General features: G+C 47.6%; 1 protein-coding gene across 3 annotated transcripts in view; it reads left to right on the top strand.

Moving 5' to 3' along the window:
- The window catches only part of LAMB3 (laminin subunit beta 3), a 44,311-nt gene that overhangs the window by 1,168 nt on the left and 22,857 nt on the right, over positions 1-20,286 (top strand). The window contains exons 1-6 of one of the 3 annotated variants that reach the window (XM_082399645.1): positions 1,933-2,352; positions 3,295-3,334; positions 4,292-4,356; positions 5,165-5,319; positions 16,393-16,507; positions 17,032-17,105. In XM_082399645.1, coding sequence (XP_082255771.1) covers positions 4,329-4,356; positions 5,165-5,319; positions 16,393-16,507; positions 17,032-17,105 — 372 coding nt within the window. In that variant the 5' untranslated portion in view covers positions 1,933-2,352; positions 3,295-3,334; positions 4,292-4,328. Of the gene's footprint in view, positions 1-1,865; positions 2,353-3,294; positions 3,335-4,291; positions 4,357-5,164; positions 5,320-16,392; positions 16,508-17,031; positions 17,106-20,286 lie in introns of those variants that run through there. The other 2 variants (XM_082399643.1, XM_082399644.1) reach the window with 2 other exon arrangements.

Here is a 20,286-nt window from a genome sequence, read left to right as displayed (position 1 = left end):
CCTTTGGAAAAGGGAGCTAACAGAATTGCCAGATGGATTGATGTAGGTATGAGAGGAACGGGGGTCAAGGATGACCACTTTCCTGAGCACCATTTTCCTTGTTCTAACAAGCCAAGGCTCTGAGGGAAATGAGAGTGGAGAGCTCTGGAGCAGGATGGCGGGCAGCGGGAGAGGAAGGGGACGCGGAGGGGATGGTGTTGGAGCAATGCTCCCACCTTGCCTTTAGCCCTGGCCAGGTCCTACCCTAGCTTCTGTCTCTAGATTAGGCTTCTTGTGTCTGAAAAAACTGGGTTCTGAAGTTCAAACCCTGTGCCCGGGGCCCTGCAGTCCTGGGGGGACTAGATTCCCACTGGGGAGGGCTTAGTGTCCCTGAGGAGTGGGCTGGCTGGGCCCTCCTTGGGGTCTGCAGAAACAACGTCCTGGACTTGGCTGGGAATGTGGGGGTGGGGTGAGGAGCCCACACAGAGCAATTGCCTTTCCCCTCTGTGAAGCCAAACTGCTCTGGGACCTGCCCCAGCCTGTGAAGTCTGAGATAGCTATTTACCTGGGCTCCTGGCCTCATAATGGGAGAGGAGGAGGGGGATTTAAAGGGCCCAGCCTCCCATCGCACTCCCGCCCCACCGGTCTGAGGATATGGCATTGCAACGGCTGCTTCTTCTGCTGAGTTAACTATTCATGAGTTCTTTGTCACATCCTCTTCCTGGTGGTGGGCAGAGGATGGACAGCTCCATGAGGCGCAAGCTTCCTGGAAGCCTTGGGTTCAGGGAGTTGGAGAGTTGGAGAGAAAGAGAATAGGTGGGTGGGCTCAAAGCTCGCGGGTGTGAGCAGTAACCTTTCCCTGTCGGGGACTGGAGGGGGTGTGTCTCTGTGTTCTTATTGCAGAGGCAGGGCCCAGGACAGCCAACTACTGATCCCGGTTCATTAAGCCAGATTTCACTGGAATGTTTACAGGGGTCAAGACACTAACATTTATTGGAATGTCCGTTTGCATCCAAACAACTTATTGCCCATTTTCTAATTATAGTATTTTTCCTGCCCATCTAAACTTCTTGGGCTACATTAGAATCTGAGGGTTAGAAATGCCCAGGTTACCGTTTAATCAACAAAATCCTACATTTTCCCCTTAAGCATTCTCAAACCAGTTTCTTGGACTTAACCCTCCAATTGTAGAGAATTTCCTGCTGAGGAGACACTGACAGGCTGGACTGGCTCCTTAAGAGTCTCCTTTAAATAGAAACTTTGAGGCAATAATGTCCAAACAAGGCCAGTGTAGGCTCTCTGGGGCCAAGATCTGAACTGGGTGACCTTCCAGATCTCTCTAAAAGTCCTCTGACCCTAACCTGGGGGGAAGACTGTCCTCCAACAGAAGCTCTCAGCCCAAAGCCCTAAGCCAGGAGCCTGCCCAGGGTCCTACAAAGAAAGCTGTGTTCTCAGGCCTGGCAGGAGGCCAGGGGAAGTTGGTCCAGTTATGCCTCAGCCTTCCTTTCCATCCCTTAGGGTCAGGTCTGTTTTCTGGCCCTCCAGGCAGGCATTCTTGCCCGGGGTGGGAGGGGCTAGGAGAGCAGCCCTTCCCGAGCTGAGAGCCATGACTCACAGGTAATTACCTGTCCTTGGGCTCCCTGCCAAGGCTGCGAGAGAGCCTGAGGGGAGACATTTAGAGTTCATTCCTGTTTATTCCTCTTAAGCTTTTCTTGGGTGAGTTGGGCTTTGACCCCTTCCTGATGAACCATAGCGTTTTAATCCCCCAAGAAACAGGGATTTTCCATTTTTTTGTTTTCCCTTGGGAGGGGTCTGGTGCTTTCCAGGGTCCTGGATGTTTGCATCTTCTCCCCTTCCAGCTCAGTGACTGGTCTGGGGCTATAACAACTTATATAGAAGCCCTGACCCTTGTGTTCTCTGCTTGGTCTTCTGTCCAGGGTGGTCCAGGACACCAGAGGAGGCTGACCTCTATGGGCCTTGGGAAAGTACCAAGTGCAGTGCCTGTCACAAATGCCAGTGTCCTTCCCCCCACCACCCCCCTGCCAGGAATCCTGGTCTCCAAAGATCACTAACATTCCCCCCACAAGGCACCCACAGGCAGGCGGGCACTGCTGAGCTTGCTGTGAGGGCTCTGGGACCGACCCACCTGCCCAGTCTTGTCTGGGGGTGAGGGTGAGGGTGCAGTGACTACAGATGGGTGTGCCAGCTGCCAGATTCCTGAGTCCCGCCCTGCAGGGGGTGACGCCCAGCCAGGGCGGCTCCAGAGGTGAGGCCGTTGTTTAAAACCTAGGAGCCAGGAGAGGGGACTCCCACATTCAAGGCGCGCTCTCAGAGAGGCGATCTGGAGAAAGAACCGCGGCAGCACAGAGTGAGGTATGTTACCTGCCTTCACCTGCCTGGTGGGGGCTGGATGCGGGACAAGTGTTGTGTATCTGGGTGTCTGGGGCCTGGTTGCAGGGCCTGATTCATTCCTCTTCCTGGGAGCTCAGCTGAGCCAGCTAAGATCCAAAGGCTAGGTTTAATGTCTGCCACTGTTTGGATTTCTTTTTCACATCTGATAAGCATCTCAGTGACTTAGAAGAAAGCAGGTTCAGAGCTGGGGCTGAACACAAAGAGACGAAGAGAGGGTGGGCTGGCCCGGCTAGAGCTCTTCTAAGGGCTGCCCAGAATGACTAGTCCCGGGTGTGGGTTTGGTTCCAGCCCCGGGAAGGGAGAGCAGAGAGAGCGCTGGAGGAAGCCAGAGGACGGGTCTCCCTCTTAGGCCACAGCTGGCTGTGTGACCTCAGGCCACCTGTCTCTTCCCTGGGCCCCTGACTCCTCTGGTGGGGGATTGGAAGGAAAGATTTTGAAGCGTTCAGAGGTAGGATTTAAAGTTGTAGGAGTGTCCCTGGTCCCCCCCTGCCCCTGCCTTGCCAACCCCCCATCCTTCCATCCCGGCCAAAGGAGTTTGTGGCCGTCATTGGAGCAGAGTGAGCAACTGATCCAAGGCAGAGGTGGGCACTGCATGAACAGGGTGGAGCATTTGCCTCTAGGACCCTTCGAGTATCCACCCCTAGCCTCCTTCAGAAGCCTTGCTCTGTGGCCTCCCAACCCCCATGTCTCCTGTACAGCCCCAGCCCATCACTGGAGACATTTTGGATTGCTTCCAGTTCAGATGAAATCCTCACTCACTTTTTTTTTTTTAATTTTCTTTTTTAAAGACTTTATTAGAGTATAGTTACTTTATAATGTTGTGCTAGTTTCTACCGTAGAGCAAAGTGAATCAGCTATCCATATACATATATCTCCTCTTTTTTGGATTTCCTTCCCATTTAGGTCCTCACAGAGCACTGAGTAGAGTTCCCTCTGCTATACAGTAGGTTCTCATTAGTTATCTATTTTATACATAGTCTCAATAGTGTATATATGTCAATCCCAATCTCCCAGTTCATCCCACCGCACCCCTTTCCCCTTGGTATCCATACGTTTGTTCTCTACGTCTGTGTCTCTATTTCTGCTTTGTAAATAAATCGTCTATACCAGTTTTTTCAGATTGCACATATATGCGTTAATATACGATATTTGTTTTTTGCTTTCTGACTTACTTCACTCTGTATGACAGTCTCTAGGTCCATCCACATCTCTACAAATGACCCAATTTTGTTCCCTTTTATGACTGAGTAATATTCCATTGTAGATATGTGCCACATCTTTATCCATTCCTCTGTTTACTCAGTTTTAAAGACTGCTAGGCCTGCCTCTCTTTCCATCATATTCCACTACCTGCTCAGCCCAGAGATGTGGCCACCACAGCCTCACTCTCAGGGTGGCTCTGTGTGGTACTGAAGACCATGCCAATAGCAGGAGAGGGTTCAGCTCCAGGTCCTCAGCCCCTTTGACCCACTCATCGTTGTGCCTGTACGTGGGCCAGGCCCTGAGAAAGGACACTCCTCTTTCCTGGGGAGGCATCAAGGCCCTGGACTTCTCCTGCAAAGGGTCCAGCCCTTTCCTGCTCCCCACGTTGTCCTTCTGACCATGTGGGGTAGGGCAGTGTCGATCCTCCTCCCCTCTATTTCAGAGGGGGAAGCTGGAGTCAGGGAGTGGGTGGCGTTACCCCAGGGCACCCTGGGAGTCACATGCCAGCTGGGACAGGGGGCCAGGTCTCTGGCATTTTCAAAGTTTTTGGCTACAGATGCACCTGCTTCTCAGAAGTGTCCTAGGGCAAGACCCTAGGTAAAGGCTTCTGAGAAAACATGAGGTCCAGAAACAGAAAAGGGCTGGTGCACCCTAGGAGTTTGCATGGTTTCACCCAGGCTGCTTTGTTCTGTCCCAGGTGAGGTCCTGGGTGGGGATCATCCCACTGGCTGAAGATGAGGCCGCTCCTTCTCCTGTATTTTGGTAAGTATCCCTTCCCATCCTTCCAGGCCCTGTCATGTACCAGGGAGGGGACAGCCGTGGGTAGGAGGACAGTCTACCAAAGTGTGAGCATCACCAGTCACCCTGGGGTCTTTAAGTTTGGGACACATGTCTACCGGGATGTCCATGAGGTTTCTCTGTCCTGGGGGCCTTTGAAGAAGATGATCTTGAGAGGCTCCCAAATGTCTTCTTCCTACCTGAGGGTGGTTTGTGGCTCCCCCAGTGCCCTGCATGGTTTATTTCCCATCCTCTCACTCTCAAGCTGGTCCCAGAGCCATCATGGTTTGAGTTCTCGATGTTCAGTGAATTGCAGCTGGGTACTCCCAAAGTGTGGCAGAGTCACCTTTACAGATAAAGGAGCAGACAGAATGCAGGTATCTCCCAGTGTCCCACAAACAGCCAGCAGCCGGCGCTACTCTGGGCTGTTGACAGAGGCCACGCTGCAGGTGAGGAGAGCTGTGGGCCGTGTCCTGGTGGCTGAGCGTGTGTCTGCAGCTCTGTTCTAAAAAGCCACATATGGATGCTACATTTCAGGATCATCCGGGCTTTTTAGCTGCCGGTGTTTCTCCTCCTTTCTTTTTAGATTGGGGGCTACAGACTATAAAATCAGCTTTTTTAGCAAACAGCATCAGGATTGCGATTATTCCCACAACCAGCAGGTGGGAGCATGAAGAAGGTGGAGAAGAGGGTCTAGTCTTGCCGATCGACGTCGGCTTCCCTGGTCACGCTGGGCTGGCCGGCTAGACCCTCTTCTCTCTAGGCTGCACCCCTGTACCCCCTGTGATTTCAGCCCTGCCCAGCGTCCTGTGTGCCCAGCAAGCCTGCTCCCGTGGGGCCTGCTATCCACCCGTTGGGGACCTGCTCATTGGGAGGACCCGGTTTCTCCGAGCTTCATCTACCTGTGGCCTGGCCAAGCCGGAGACCTACTGCGCCCAGTATGGCGAGGTAGGCTCTTCCTCCATGGCCTCCGGGGGCTGGAAGAAGGCGAGCTGGGGTGGGGGTGGGGAAGCCTGCCATCTGTTCACTGAATACTTAGAGTGGACTTGCTATCGGCTTAGATCCATGCGCTGTGGGGAGTGCAAGAAAAGCGTATGACCGGATCTCTGCCTCTAAGGAATTTTCACCTTTGTTGGGCAAGAGAAAACGTACTCAGAACTAGCGAAATAGCTCCCTTCTCTCTTTTGCTTGATAAAGCTGGAGTTTTTCTCAGCCCTTGGGCCTGGGCAGGACAGTTTTCCAAGTCTTGGGAATAAGCAATCGGATAGATAGGGATCCTTTAGGTGTGTGGAGTGTAAGGCGCCATCTCTGGTGGACAGCGTCAAGGCTGGTGGAGCACAGATGCTGGGACGTGTGCAAGGCTTGTGTTCTTGCTGAGGGGGGAACCGAGCTGTGCCATGGCCCCTCTCTTGCTGCCATCTCTTTGGCTAGTGTTGGGGAAAGGGTGTGGCTGGAGCTACCAAATGATTATAGGCTGGAGTTTATCCTTCTATGTTTTGCAGTCGTCACGTACGACTTACCTCTCAGCCTCTGCATGTTTGGTCCACATGTTTTACCACTCTGGAAGAAGTGGGAGACATTTTTTTTTTGCAGAATTTTTTTTAATTAAAAAAATTTTTTTTTGAAGTATAGTTGACTTACAATGTTGTATTAGTTTCAGGTGTATAGCAAAGTGATTGAGTTACATTCTTTTTTAGATTCTTTTCCATTATAGGTTATTATAAGACATTGAACATAGTTCCTTGTGTTATACAGTAGGTCCTTGTTTGTTATCTATTTTATATATAGCAGTGTGTATCTGTTAATCCCAACCTCCTAATTTATCCCTCCTCCCGGGGAAATATTCAAATTGCTGTTAAAGGACACAGATCAGTGAGACAAAAGAGGAAGTGACTTGAGGTTAGCAAGGAGGTTCAGTGGCTCAGCTGATAAGGAAACGAGCTGAGCAAATCCAGGCACTGGAACTCTTTGACCTACGTCAATTATCATCACCTATTTAGGCAACTGATTTTTTTCAAAGAGCCTTTGTGATTTTTCTTCTACTTTGCCTCTGGACCTTTCTGGTAGGAACTTTGGTTTTCTTTTCTTTTCCCTTCAACAAGGTTGAGGTCTTTCCTTGCTCCTTGTGTTTACCAAGGTGGAAATCACTCAGTGTTTTCTTGTTTCCCAGCTGCCTGTCTCATTTGGCCATTTTTCTTCCCTCAAAACACAGGTATGGACAAAGGGAAGAGTGAGGGAGTGGTTTTCCCTTGAGCCTCTGCATCTCTTGGGGTAAAAAGACAGAGAGAGAAAGGGAGTGATAGAGATTAATGGCCATGAAGGAGGCTTGGGTTGTCTGTGGTTTCCTCTTTCTGGGTGGTCCTTGTCCTCAGGACCATGGAGATGGTATCTGATCCCATCTCTGGCCTCACTGCCTTTCCAGTCCCCAGTGTTCTTTTGGCCACTTTTTAATCATAGGTGGTACTGTATAGTGGCTTTGGAGGGGCTGAGCAGAGATGGCTGTGGTTTCTGCATCTCACCCACTTGGATGTGGGAAAGCCCATTTGGCAGTGTTGGGTAAGATGGCCAGCATCAGGCGAGTCCTCCCTGTGAGCCCAGATTACTCCACAAGCATCAGGGGACCTGGCAGTATTGAGCTTTCCAGGCAACAGAATGGTTTTAGTTGCTGCCTTCCCACACATCCTCCAATCTTGTGCCACTGAGCCATGTCTAAAATTTTCAGGGAGTCCTCTGCTGATTCCCTTCCTTGGGCTGATCCGTATTCTGGGATGGGAAGCAAGGAGAGATCGTAGGCCCCTGTGTTGGGATGTTCCTCGGCCACAGCCCTGTCTGGACAGCCTCTTTCCCTCTAGGCTGGGCTTTTGGCTTCATCCTGACCTGCCCTCTGCCTCTCTCAAATGCCCCAGGGAGCCAATTGCTTCCCTTGCTCTTAAGCAGCCCCTTGAGAGAAAAACTGAGTGCTTGCAAAAGAGAAGTCTAGACTTTTGCAAGCATGGGGATGGATAAATCTCAGTTATTTTGGTGCTGTGAAAGTTGAGAAGCATGGTTCTTTTTTTCCTTTTTCTATAAGGGGGAATAAATCCATGTAACCTCTTGCAAGAGTGGAGGATAGGGCATCTTGAGTGCAGTGTGTAGCCCCAGGTCTGCCACTAACTTGTGATGCGATCGTGGGCAAAATATTACCCCTCTCTAAGTCTTGCTTTCCTCTTTCATGAATGAGTGTTAGAGAAATGGTCTTTAGGGTCGCTCTTTGCTCCAGTTTTCTTTGGGAATGAGCTGCCTGCTGAGAACCAACTTCTCTCCCCCACCTGTCTCCTCTCTGCCTTTTCTGATTTCTCTTTCCTTCTCCCTTCCCTACCTAACCACCTAGAGGCCACTGGTTGCCAGCAGTGAAGATACACGCTAAAGGCACAGGTACTCCTCTATACAGGTGTACCCTGAACCCTCACTTGGTGCAGGGGCAGCTGTGTGATGAAAATTAGGAATCCAGATTTAACTCTGATGAGTTCCAATTTCAGTTTTTAAGTTTATTTTATTATTAAATGATATTATAGTAACTATAACTTATTAAGCACATATTATATGTATCAGGCACTATACTAAGAGTTTTATATAAATTATCTCAATTAATTTTCACAATACTCCATGAGGTGGCTCTTATTATCCCCGTGAGCTATTGGGAAAGTTTGGGTGTGTGCTGGGACTCCCAAACTTCTGATGGAAACACATAGGTATTGAGTTTTCTGAGTAGTTAGAGATGGAGGTGCAGTGGCCAGCCCCAGCTGGAAGGGAAGGTGGCATGGTGCAGAGGTGCATTCCTAGGGCCTGCCCCTTCCATCCCCCTGCATCCCTCGCTACCAGCTCCCACCTCCATATACATACCTTCCTTAAGTCATAGCCTCTGGTTACTGCCTCTGTTCTATTTTCATGCAGAGGTGACATGGTGAGCCCTGAGCCCAGTAAAAACCACCCAGCACCTGCTGCCTGCCTGTCTACTGGTATGGCATGAATGTAAGTGCATTAGGGATTTATGACTCTTGGACATTTTAGCATTGCTCGCTGCCCCCTGCCAACCCTGAAGAAACTCAGGAGCAGTGGGGACTCCTTCCTGTTCAAAAATTGTCTCTCCCAGCTCCTGATCTCAGAGTGCGGCTCCTTTCTTGTGGGTCAATCTTAGCCTGTTAGCATGTCACCTCTTCTGCCTAATATTGTCTCACTGGCTCAATCCTATTGTCCTTGAGGCCCGGCTTCTATGGGTTTTGGGTTCATATTGCAGCCTTTACAATGGACATACGACTCAGCCAGCTTTGCCCTGTGCGCCCACCCCAACCCAGCTTTGCCCTTCTGGGCGTACCTGCCTTGACTACTCGTTAACTATCCAGGCTTGAACCCAGGCTGGTCTTTATCAAAATGGCCCGAGGCTGCAGTCCCACCGTGTCCCCTGGCTCTCTCTCTTCCAGCTCCTAGGTAACCTCGGAGTAAACTCACTGCACCATTTTTCCCTAAAACCCAAGGCATGGATGAAAATGTCTGTGATGTCTCTCTGCCCTCATTCTCGTCTGTGCTTCCTCTGAGCCTTAGTTCTTTATTTGAAAAATAGGAGTAATGACAGCACCCACTTCCAACAGTTGTTGTGAGGACTGTATAAAGGAAGGAGCCAAGTGACCACTGGGCTGGTGTCTGGAAGATGCTAAATGTCCCATCCCCCTCTCCCCACCTCCCGGGGACCTGTATCTGCACGCAGGGGCCTCTGCATCTGTGAATCATGCTCCTGAGTGTTTCTTCCTGGATCAGGACACACACTCGCATACTTATTGAAATCAAACTGCCCTTGGGCCAGCCCACTTCCTGCTTCCAAGGCGACCGCTGCCCATCTGATTTGCAGTGGGCTGCTGGGAAATCTGGAAGTGGTCGTGGTTAACGAAGTCACCCGACTGGGGGTGAAGACTCTCTAGGTCTGGTCCTGGCTCTGACACTTAGAATAGGAACGTGACATCAAGAAGGTCATGGTTTCTGTCTAGACCACCATTTCCCCATTCATGAAATGAAGGAGCTGGGTTAGTCAGCCTTTGTTTGTTCAGCTCTAACATCTCTGCCAACTTCTGGCTGGGCTGTATGTGACCCTGAGGGTTGGCCATCGTCTCTGTCAGGTGGGTGCTGGCAGGGGCTGAGCCATGACCTTCAGTCATCTCCGGGCTGGTGCACGCTCCTTGGGAACCAGTGGGTTTCACCTGGAAGTTTTCCAGCCCTGATTTCTGCTCCTGACAATGTCTTCTCCAATGTTGTGTCTGTTCCCTTAAATGCTTTGTTTATCCCCCAGTCCCTCCCTTTCTGGGGGAAAAACTTAATTACCCAGCTGCCTTAATAACAGTCTTACACAGTGCATTCCTCAGGTTAATTAGCTGTGTAAACCAAACAGCTGTCATTTTTATCTCTTGGAAACAAGCTAAGGAGCAGTAGCCAGTTGACGTCCCCTCCTCCCCACACACACACACACACACACACACACACACACACACACACACACACACACACATGCACAGAAGCACACACCCACAGGCACACACCCCGACAACCACTGCCTTTCTGTGTTTGAAAGTCATCTGTTTTCTTGACGTTTTGCATGGCTAATGTGTAGGCAGAGGATGTGAGGATGTGAGGATGCATTCATATCCAACCTGAGGTCCTTGTCCTCCGCTCACAGAGGACTTTGAGCCTGTCTCTGACCAAAATATCTGCCCTCCTATTTCCCAGAAGTTCTTAGCATGTATGAAACTTTCAAAGCTCCTACCATTGGGGATTTATTCTTTTGGATGAAGCATCATTGAGCTCTTTGTTTAAAATGCAGACACCCTTGGGAAAGGCATCTTGTTAATCTATCATCATTTATATTTCAGGAAGGGTTTGCTTATCAGAAAATTAGCTGTGGCTTTTGCAAAGGGCCCTAAGAGAATAAGACCCAGAATGAGTACGTTTTGAGAGGATAGAAGAAAATGAAAAGGGACACTTAGAGAAAGAGTTGCTATCAGAGGGGAGCAAAACATGGGGTGTGGAATGTGAGATTTTTGGGTCCTGGTTGTTATGGGTTGGGGATTGTGGCTTGTGGGGTTAAAAGGAGGGAAGAGAGTGGAAAAGTGAGATGGAAACCTGGACACAAATCTGGGTGGCCTCACGACTTTGCTGGCCTGGCTTCTCACCACCTTGCTCCTTGGGTCAGGTCCCTAGAAGCTCTCTGGGCAGTGTCTTGCAGACCTACCTTGCTTCTTTGCTCTCAGGGGCTATAGGAATCATTGTCACTCGTAGAGCTTTCAGAGGTCCAGGAATGCAAACCAACTCTCTGCAATCAGGTCTAGGGGGATAATTCTGTTTCTGTAGAAGTCTGGGCTGAGGGTGAGGCTGCCCTTACTAGGGGAGAAGAGAGGGAACATCCTGAAAACCAACTCTAGTCCCTGCAATTTCCCATGGTTGCCACGTGACTGCTGTGTCCCTTGAAGCAGAGTACGATGAGAAGGTTTGGAGGCAGAGAGCCTGGGAGAGGAATCCCTCCTTCTTCTCTTCCTAGCCCTGTGGATTTGGACACATTTCTTAGCTTCTCTAAGACTTGCTTTCCTAATCTGTCAAATGAGGATACCCACCATTTAATATAATATACCTACCTCAGAGATTTTGGAAGCATAAAATGAGATAAGGTATGTATAGTGCTCAGGACAGAGCCTGGTGCAGTGTAATTTTGGGGTGTGTGGTATTCATCATCTCTGTCATCAGCTTTAGAATTGAGCTATCTAAATTTAGTTTAGATGGAGATAAGGGCTCTGCTGAGTTAAGGCTTTGGTCAAGATGTTACTTCATGACAGTGCCTCCTAGCACTGGGCACCTCCTCCCACCTGGCACCACAACAGGTCTCGATTTTTAAAATTTGCTGGCAGTATCCATTGACATAGAAATGGGAAGGCTTGTGGATCATAGTGCGGTCTAATGGAGGCCTTGCTGACCAAGGTCTGAGGGTCCCCTCTTCCCCTGCCCACTTTGCTGGGAAGAGTGTTTCTCTAGTACAGTGTTTGGCCAATGTCTTATTTTTCTCTTGCTTCTTTTGCATTGTTGTTTGGAGTGTCTTTAACCTCTGAGCAGATAAGCTGGAGTGGGGGAGAATTGTAATAGCATGTTAAAACAAGAAGGAACTTTATTATCTCATCCCACCCCTGCATTTTACCAATGAGGAAGGTGAAGTGGAGGGAATGTCTTTCTTGTAGGCATCTGCATTTTTTTTTTTTTTTTTTTTTTTGGTGCTGGCTTTCTTTTGGCCCTGGCTGGCAGCCATGACCCTGACTACAGCTCCTTAGATAGACACAGGCAGTCTCTGACTTTCTTGTGGGAGGGAGTTGGACCACGTATAACCAGAGCCTGTTTTCCTATTTTCCCCCAGAATTAGCTCCATGTTCTGCAAAGGCACAGAGCTTTGATTTGCATTGCTTTCCTTTTTCCATCCTCTCCACTGTGATTCAGGCTCCCACTGGCTCTTGCTCTCTCCTTTGCCTCCCCCATTGCTCTCTGGGAGGGTTTGTCTTCCGGCCAGACTGCCGAGCTTCTAGAAAGCTCCAGGATAAGGGAAAAGGCCCAGTCTTTCCAGACTGAGGGGAGCAGGAGCCAAACTGGCTGGAAGCCTGACAGGCTGAATGGATAATAATGCTGTGTCTCTGAAGTAGCACAGCCAGGGGAATGCTGGCCAAATGACCCCAGAGAGAGAGGCAGCTGCAGCTGGGAGAGACAGAGGAATGTAACACATATGAAAGGAGGAGCCTCATGTTGAGAAACACACACACACACACACACACACACACACACACACACACACACACACACACACTCTTATACACATACTACCTATAGACATACAAGAATAAAATAGGAAGGGAAACTGAGGCCCAGAGAAGAGAGGAAAGAAATTGGCAACTTGCCTTCATGTGGGCTTCTGCCATAAGCCGCACTATTTCAGGCCTCCATCCCTCTAGTTGATTGACAAGCAGAGCTACTTAAAATACCTGTCCCAAGCCTTATGGCTTAGCCTGTCTCTGAGGATTGAGATAATCCCTCCTTTAGCTATGTTACTGTGATAAGCGGCACGTAGATGTTAAGCTCATGAGGCCATCTGATCCCTCCATCATTGTCTGTGCACATGGAAGGCAGGTGGAGAAGACGTGGGGTACCCCAGACTGACTGTGAAGACAGGGTGGAGGCAGGGTAACAAGCCCATGCTGAGTACCCTGTGCCTTTTTAGTTTGTTTTGCTTTACAATAATGCCTGAATATAAAAGTTAATATATATCCAAGGCATCAAAGTTTAAAATTTTTTATTAAAAAAGAACAAAGAAAAAAAGTTACCCGTAATGCCATTTCCCAGAGATATTAGGTTAAACTGTATGCAGTTGCCATTTTTGTTGGTCAAGATGGCTGAATATCAACCATTTCATTTGGTTCAACCTAATATATTGGTGTATTTCCTTCCACATATTTTCTATTCCTTCAAGAATATATATTTGTGATCATGACATGTATACAAGCTTATGCCCAACTTTTTTTCAGAGAACATGATAATTTTTTTCATAAAACATTATAATGTAAGCATTTCCCCCATGCAATGAAAATCTTTCTTTCAACAGTCTTTTTAATGGTACATAATATTGCATCATTTGGGAATATCAACGGCATTTCCCCAGTCCCAGGTTGAGTTGTTCCAGCTCCTATGTCCCATGGCCCAGGGGGAAAAAGAGAGCCTTGTTTCTGGCATTCTCCTGGCCAGGGAACAGGCTGGGATCAGTTCCCAATAGAGCAAGGGGGTCTCTGGTGACAGGTCGCCAGAAGGCAGCTGGCCCTTGTCAATCTGCAGGACATGTGCTGAGTGCAGATGGAGGTTGGGGAGTGGAAAAGTTTGCCTCTGAGAGGCTGGTCAGAATGGGGAGAAGGGCATGCTTGCTGCCAGGGACCAAAATAGGATTCTGGAGGAGACTCAGATTCCAGCAAGAGGCGTCTTTTGCCCAGACAGGATTATTTTAAGTGCTCAGGTATTTATTTTAGCCACTGACACATCTGCAGTCTCCGAGTTAACTGAACTAGGTTAGCCTGACAAGCCAGCTTGCTTCCCAAAGTGCTTTCTCTGTCTGAGGCTAGGCCATGGTCAGCCTCAGGGTCAGACCAAGCCCTTTGGGTGAGACAAAGATTGTCACCCTTTACCATGTTTCCCACAATGTCTGTGCACCCAGGTGGTTTCCTAGTGGAAATGAGAGGATGACAGAGAAGGAGGGAGGGAGAGAGAAAGAGAAGAGTAAGGAAGGGGTGGGGATGGGAAGGGAGGAGGAGAAGAAGAGAAAGAGGTAAGGAGGGATCCTGTCTGGTGCTGGTGCTGGCACTGGCTATCAATCAACAGGAAAGTCACACAGCCTCTTGGAGCCTCAGCTTTCTCACATGTGAAATGGGAATAATATTACCACGTAGGGTGGTTGTGAGGCTTAAATAGGTTATTGCACAGAAACTTCTGATACAGTACCTGGCACATGGTAAGTGCTCAATCACTTAATACTGATGTTTGTCACCTCCTCACTCCCTCATCCCTCCTTTTAAACTCCCAGGAAGGGAGAGTCTAGTAATAATGTAAATGAAAATGCTAGCATTTACTGAGCATTTACTATTCATTCAAAAAGTATTTATAGAGGGCCTACTAAGTGCTGGGCACTTTGCTAAGCACTGGGATACAGCATAAAGGAAAGTAAGTTCTGCCCTCATGGAGTCTACATTCTCACAGGGGGAGGCAGACAGTAAACAAACACTGTGAGCAAATAAATTGACAGTAAATGAACAATATGTCAAGTGGAGATAGTACTATGAAGAAAAATGTAGCAAGGCAAGGGATGGACAGTGGGTGCTGTTTTATATAAAGCATATGTGCCAGCCATTATAAGAGCATTGAACATCCCCCCAATATTGTTTTTTTATATTTCATAATCATTTTTAATTCTTTTTCGTATTCTTTTCCATTATAGTTTATTATATTTTATTTTTACAAGAGATTGACTCTAGTTCCCTGTGCTGTACAGCAGAACCTTGTTGTTTATCTATTTTATATAGAGTAGTTTGTATCTGCTAATCCCAAACTCCTAATTTATCCCTTCCCCTCCTTCCTCTCCGGTAACCATAAGTTTGTTTTCTATGTCTGAGTCTGTTTCTGTTTCGTAAGTAAGTTCATTTGTATCATACCAAAAATTATTGTTTAATAAAGCACTTTGGGACATGATGAGGACACCTCCAAGTACCAGGAAGGGTGACAATCCTCTTGTTTTGCAGATTGGAGGTGGGAGCTGCAAAGTGGGGTGGGAAGCAGAGGCTCACAGAGCCAGGACTCCTGACTCCCCTCTTGCCTCCTCCACTGTTCCAGGCTTTGTCAACGGTGCAGGGGGAAGAGCGGTGTTGGGTGAGGAGTTTCTATAACTCAAGGCACAGACTCAGCGTGTTAACTTAATCCCTCTGGGACTGAGCTGTCAACTTCACCAGTTCAGCAGACATCACTCGTTCTGAACATCGGCTTCCTTAGCTTAGTGGCTTCCCTGGACAGCGCAGAGGTTCAGGGGCTAGAAGGCCTCAGAGAAGGCTGCCTGAGCTTTCCCCTGGCTCTGGTGGGTGGAGGCTTAGGGGAAAGCAGAGGCAGGAGGTGTGGGGAGGTACACTGGTCCCTACCCAAAGGAACTCACAGGTCAGGGAGGTTCTCGTCCAAGCCTTGCTTTTACATGTGGGTCAATTAGGAGCCCTCTGAACAGTGTTCTTTCTCCTGGGCACAAGGTTTGGGACCATGGTTACTCAGAGAAAATAGGTTTCATGTGTGTTGCATGAGGGACCTGGGGTAAGGTCATGGTGTCTCTGTGAGGTGTGCGCGTGTGCGCACGTGCACACACATTTGCGCACATATGTACAAACTGAAAGAACAAGGGCCATGTTCTCTGGTTGTGTTCTTTTTCTTGGTCATCTCTGCCCTGCTCTGGAGCCCATGGGGTTCAGTTCTGTCTCTTGTCTCCCTCCAGAGCATGGGCAGGCCAGGGAAGGTGAGATTTCGAGGAGACTTCCCCAGTGAGGCTGTTTCCTTCTTGGCTGCCCACTTTGACCCAGATCTTCATGGGGAAGAGCCTCTGCCTTCAGCCCCAGGACTGCAGACTTCCTCTGCCCTATGTCTTCTTGGCCTTGGGACACCTACCTACAGAGATCCATCTGTTTGGAGACCCTAGGCTTCTCTCCTGTGGGTAGGGGATGCCAAACCTGGGAAAGATCCTCAAGTCCCTGATGTCAGTGCTGGAAGGCCTTTGAGGTCATCTAACGTTACTAGAATGTTGGCTTCCTGATGGCTGGGTCTTTGTTTTGTTCACTATTATAACTCAACCCAGAGCAGGGTCCAGCATGTAGTATGTGCTCAATAAATATTTGTTGAATGATTGAATGACTCTACTTAAATCTCCACTCAATTTACAGAGGAGAGCTAGGACTGGAACCCCAAATTCCCTTGTTCATTTTTCCTGTCCTCTCTTCCTAACCCTTAGAAACTTGACTTTCCCCAGGCTGCCAGAATTAAGTGAGATGAGCTATAAAACTCTCTAGCCTACACATAGCACATAGCAGATGTTAAATTAATGTGAGCTTCTCTTTCTTTCTTCTCTTTGCTCTTAGCACCCTTTTCAAATTTCTCTTTGGAGCAATGTCACATACGAAAATTAGTTTTTCTCTACCACCTCATACCACTTTCCCAATCACAACCTCTATTTACTATTTACTTAGCTATGTGTTAAGGGGGGGACCCAAAGGACTTAAATGAAAAGATGAACAGTAACCTTGTTTTGAGAGGTTGATCCTTCCAAGTGTATTAATGAAATCAATGGATCCCCAAGGGTAGCATTTCCATGGAGAGAATGTTCTGGGCTCTCAGGATACAAGGGGGGAATTCTCACTGGTCCCACCACTGAGTCTCTGGCATCTCCTTGTCCCACAGTGGCAGATGAAATGCTGCAAGTGTGACTCAAGGTTGCCTCACAATTACAACAGTCACCGAGTGGAGAATGTGGTCTCGTCCTCGGGCCCCATGCGCTGGTGGCAGTCACAGAATGGTAAGGACCTGCCACAGCCTCCAGGGGCCCAAACATATGGAGGCTCCCACAGGATGGGGAGGGTGCCCGGGAGCCCTTTGGGGTTCCCAGGGCTTTCTTATGGTAGTGGGATGTGGGTGGTTGACAAGCAGAACCTTCTCTCTTTGTATTTGAGGTCTTTCAGATGCTGTAGGTAGAAGAATTTATTGGAGGTTAATGAAAGGGTCAGAAGAGAGAGAAGTGCCTTAATTTCATTCTACTTAGTCACAGTGGGCTTGCTGAAGGAACTGAGCTTTGGGAACAGATTTGTGTTGAACAGAGGAGTTGAAACTCTTTAAGGTTTTAGGGGCATCAAGTGATGGTGGGAAGGAAATTTGGCCAAGAAGAGACAGAATCTTGAATAGGTGATAGTAAGTAGAAACATACTGGTACCACTCCTCTCTGAGAGGGAAATTGGAAAATCAAGGTTAGAGAGTTTCTGATTTCCTAGAGCCTGGAAAGGTAGAAATACTCTGCTCTAAAGTTTCTACGTTTTGTCTTTCCAGATGTGAGCCCTGTCTCTCTGCAGCTGGACCTAGACAGGAAATTCCAGCTTCAAGACCTCATGATGGATTTTAAGGTGTGCTTCCTGGGCATGGCAGTGGTTAGGAGAGGGGGACTCTGGGCTATGTGGGCGTGGACTCATGGGGAGCACAGGGTCCTTGTCTCCTCAGGCTGGAGGTGATGGTACCACATGCTGGGTGGGCCGCCCTTCCCCAGGCTGGGACGACACTTACCCTGAGCCTGTAGCATGGTGACAGCAGAGGTACCACTTACGGGAGAACAGTGGTGCCTCCAAGTTCCCTGTCTTGGCTGTGTAGTGTTTATATATCCTCTCCCTCTTTGCATCCCCCACCCTTAGTCCATCTAATTTATTCAGCTCTGCCAAGACCAATTGTACAAAGCCTGGCCACTTATTATACAGTTGTGTTTTCTTGGTATACTCTGTTTTAATAACTTTGCTGATGAAATTGAGTTTAACAAACAGCCAAGAACTGGCCCATCCACATGTAAGATGTGCTTTTGGAGCAATCTGCTCATTCAGTGCTATTACTTCTCAGACTCTGCTTTTAGACTAGCCTTTGGAGATATGCCTTTTGGAGGGAACATTTTCCTTCATTACTGACAGGTCTTTTTTTTTTTCCTTTTCCTTTTCCTAATATCCTATGTGACTGAGGAAGTTGCTCTAAGAACCTTGCCTCAAGAATAGGTCAAAAGTATTTTGAGACATTCTAGTGCCACTTGAACAAATGCCCAGTCTCTAACAGTGACAACTTCTAAGGGCAACATTCATTTGGATGGATACTGGTAGTCTTATTGTTTGTCATCACTCACCCATTCATTTATTTGTCCATTCTTGCTACACACATATTGAACATTGATTATATGCTGTTAAAAAAGATGACTAGAACTAGATCACGATCCTCAAGTTGCTTTGGTATATGTAGGGAAGTCAAAGAACTAGTAGCAAGACAGTGGGTTGTGTGCTCTGATGTTGGTAATAAGAGGTGCTGGGGAGCCCAGGAAGGGGACATCTAGCTTGATCTGTCTTTGGGGGAGTGGATCAGAGAATACACCTGGGGAAGATGAAACTGCCTAGGCCAGTAATATCCAGGTGAAGGTTAAGTTCATTCCAGGCAAAGAGAACAGCAAAGTGCAAAGGCCAGGAGGCAAGAGGCAAGAAGGTATATAATTGGGGGAGGGGGCAAATGAATGCACGTAGGGTCTGGTGGGGCAAATGTGTATACGGTAGTGAGAGGTAGGGATGTGGAAGGTTACAAACTGACGAGAGATGAGTTTACAGATGTAAATGGGGAGGGAGGAAAGTAAGTGAAAGATTCATCTATTCATTCAACAGATGTACTAACTGCCTACTATGTGCTAGATGCTGGGGGTACACTGTGAACAAGATAGACAAGGTGGGGGAATTCCCTGGTGGTCCAGTAGTTAGGACTCTGTGCTTCCGCTGCACCACTGAAGAGGGCACATGTTCAATCCCTGGTTGGGGAACTAAGATCCCGCAAGCTGTGCAGTACGGCCAAGAAAAAAAAAAACAAAAACAGATAGACAAGGGGGTCTATGGTTTACTGTAGTGCTTCTCAAGCAGGGGATATTTGGCAGTTTATAGACAAATTTTTGGTTGTCACAACTGTCAGTATGCTATTGACATCTAGTGAGAAGAGGCCAGGGTTGCCACTAAGCATCCTAAAATGACCAGGACTGACCCCATGGCAAGGAATTATTCACCTCCAAATATTAACAGTGTCAAGTTTGGGAAACCCTGGTCTGGTAGGAGGAAAATAAAAAGCAGGAAACCAACAAATAAATAATTGGAAATTGTGTGACATTTATGAAGGAAACAAATGAGATCCTGGAATAGGAAATGATGGAGTGGGGTGGGCAGAGTGTGGGCAGAAGAATGCACATTAGATAGGTATAAAAAGATCTCTGTGAGGAAGTGACATTTAAGCTGAGAACAAAAGATGTGAAGGAACCCACGAGGGGGAGGAGCATTCCAAGCAGAAGAAACAACGTGAACAAAGGCTCTGAAGAGGGAATGTGACTGAGGGCTTGAGGAGATGGAGGTGCACAGTGGCATGAGACGGGGTGAGGGAGCAGGGCCCAAGAGCATGGCCTCTTCAGCCATGGTCAGCAGTTCAGATTTATTCAAGAATAGTGGGCAGAAATTTTGTATCCTGCAACCTTACCAAATTCATTGATTAGTTCTAGTAGTTTTCTGGTGGCACCTTTAAGATTACCTACGTATAGTATCATGTCATCTGCAAACAATGACAGTTTTACTTCTTCTTTTCCAATTTGCATTCTTTTTATTTCTTTTTCTTCTCTGATTTTGGTGGCTAGGACTTCCAAAACTATGTTGAATAAGAGTTGTGAGAGTGGACATCCTTGTCTTGTTCCTGATCTTAGAGGAAATGCTTTCAGCTTGTCACCATTGAGTATTATGCTTGCAGTGGGTTTGTCATATATGGCCCTTATTATGTTGAGGTAGGTTCCCTCTATGACCATTATCTGGAGAGTTTTTATCATAAATAGATGTTGAATTTTGTCAAAAGCTTTTTCTGCATCTGTTGAGGAAATACTCCCATTTACCACTGCAACAAAAGGAATAAAATACCTAGGAATAAACCTGCCTAAGGAGATGAAAGACTTGTACTCAGAAATCTATAAAACACTGATGAAAGAAATCAAAGATGACACAGACAGATGGAGAGAGGTACCATGTTCTTGGATTGGAAGAATCAATATTGTGAAAATGACTGTACTACCCAAAGCAATCTACAGATTCAATGCAATCCCTATCATCAAACTACCAATGGCATTTTTCACAGAATTAGAACAAAAAATCTTATAGTTTGTATGGAAACACAAAAGACCCCTAATAGCCAAAGCAATCTTGAGAAAGAAAAACGGAGTTGGAGGAATCAGGCTCCCCGACTTCCAACTATACCACAAAGCAACAGTAATCAAGACAGTATGGTACTGGCACAAAAACAGAAATATAGATCAATGGTACAGGATGGAATGCCCAGAGATAAACGCACATACATATAGTCACCTAATTTATGACAAAGGAGGCAAGAACATACAAAAGAGAAAAGACAGCCTCTTCAATAAGTGGTGCTGGGAAAACTGGACAGCTACATGTAAAAGAATGAAATTAGAACACTACCTAACACCATACACAAAAATAAACTCCAAATGGATTAAAGACCTAAATGTAAGACCAGACACTATAAAAC

The sequence above is a fragment of the Balaenoptera borealis genome (genome assembly GCF_965194805.1).
Source record: "Balaenoptera borealis genome assembly, chromosome: 1".
Classification (NCBI taxonomy): Eukaryota; Metazoa; Chordata; class Mammalia; order Artiodactyla; family Balaenopteridae; genus Balaenoptera; species Balaenoptera borealis.
This window is presented reverse-complemented; position numbering and strand designations above follow the sequence as displayed.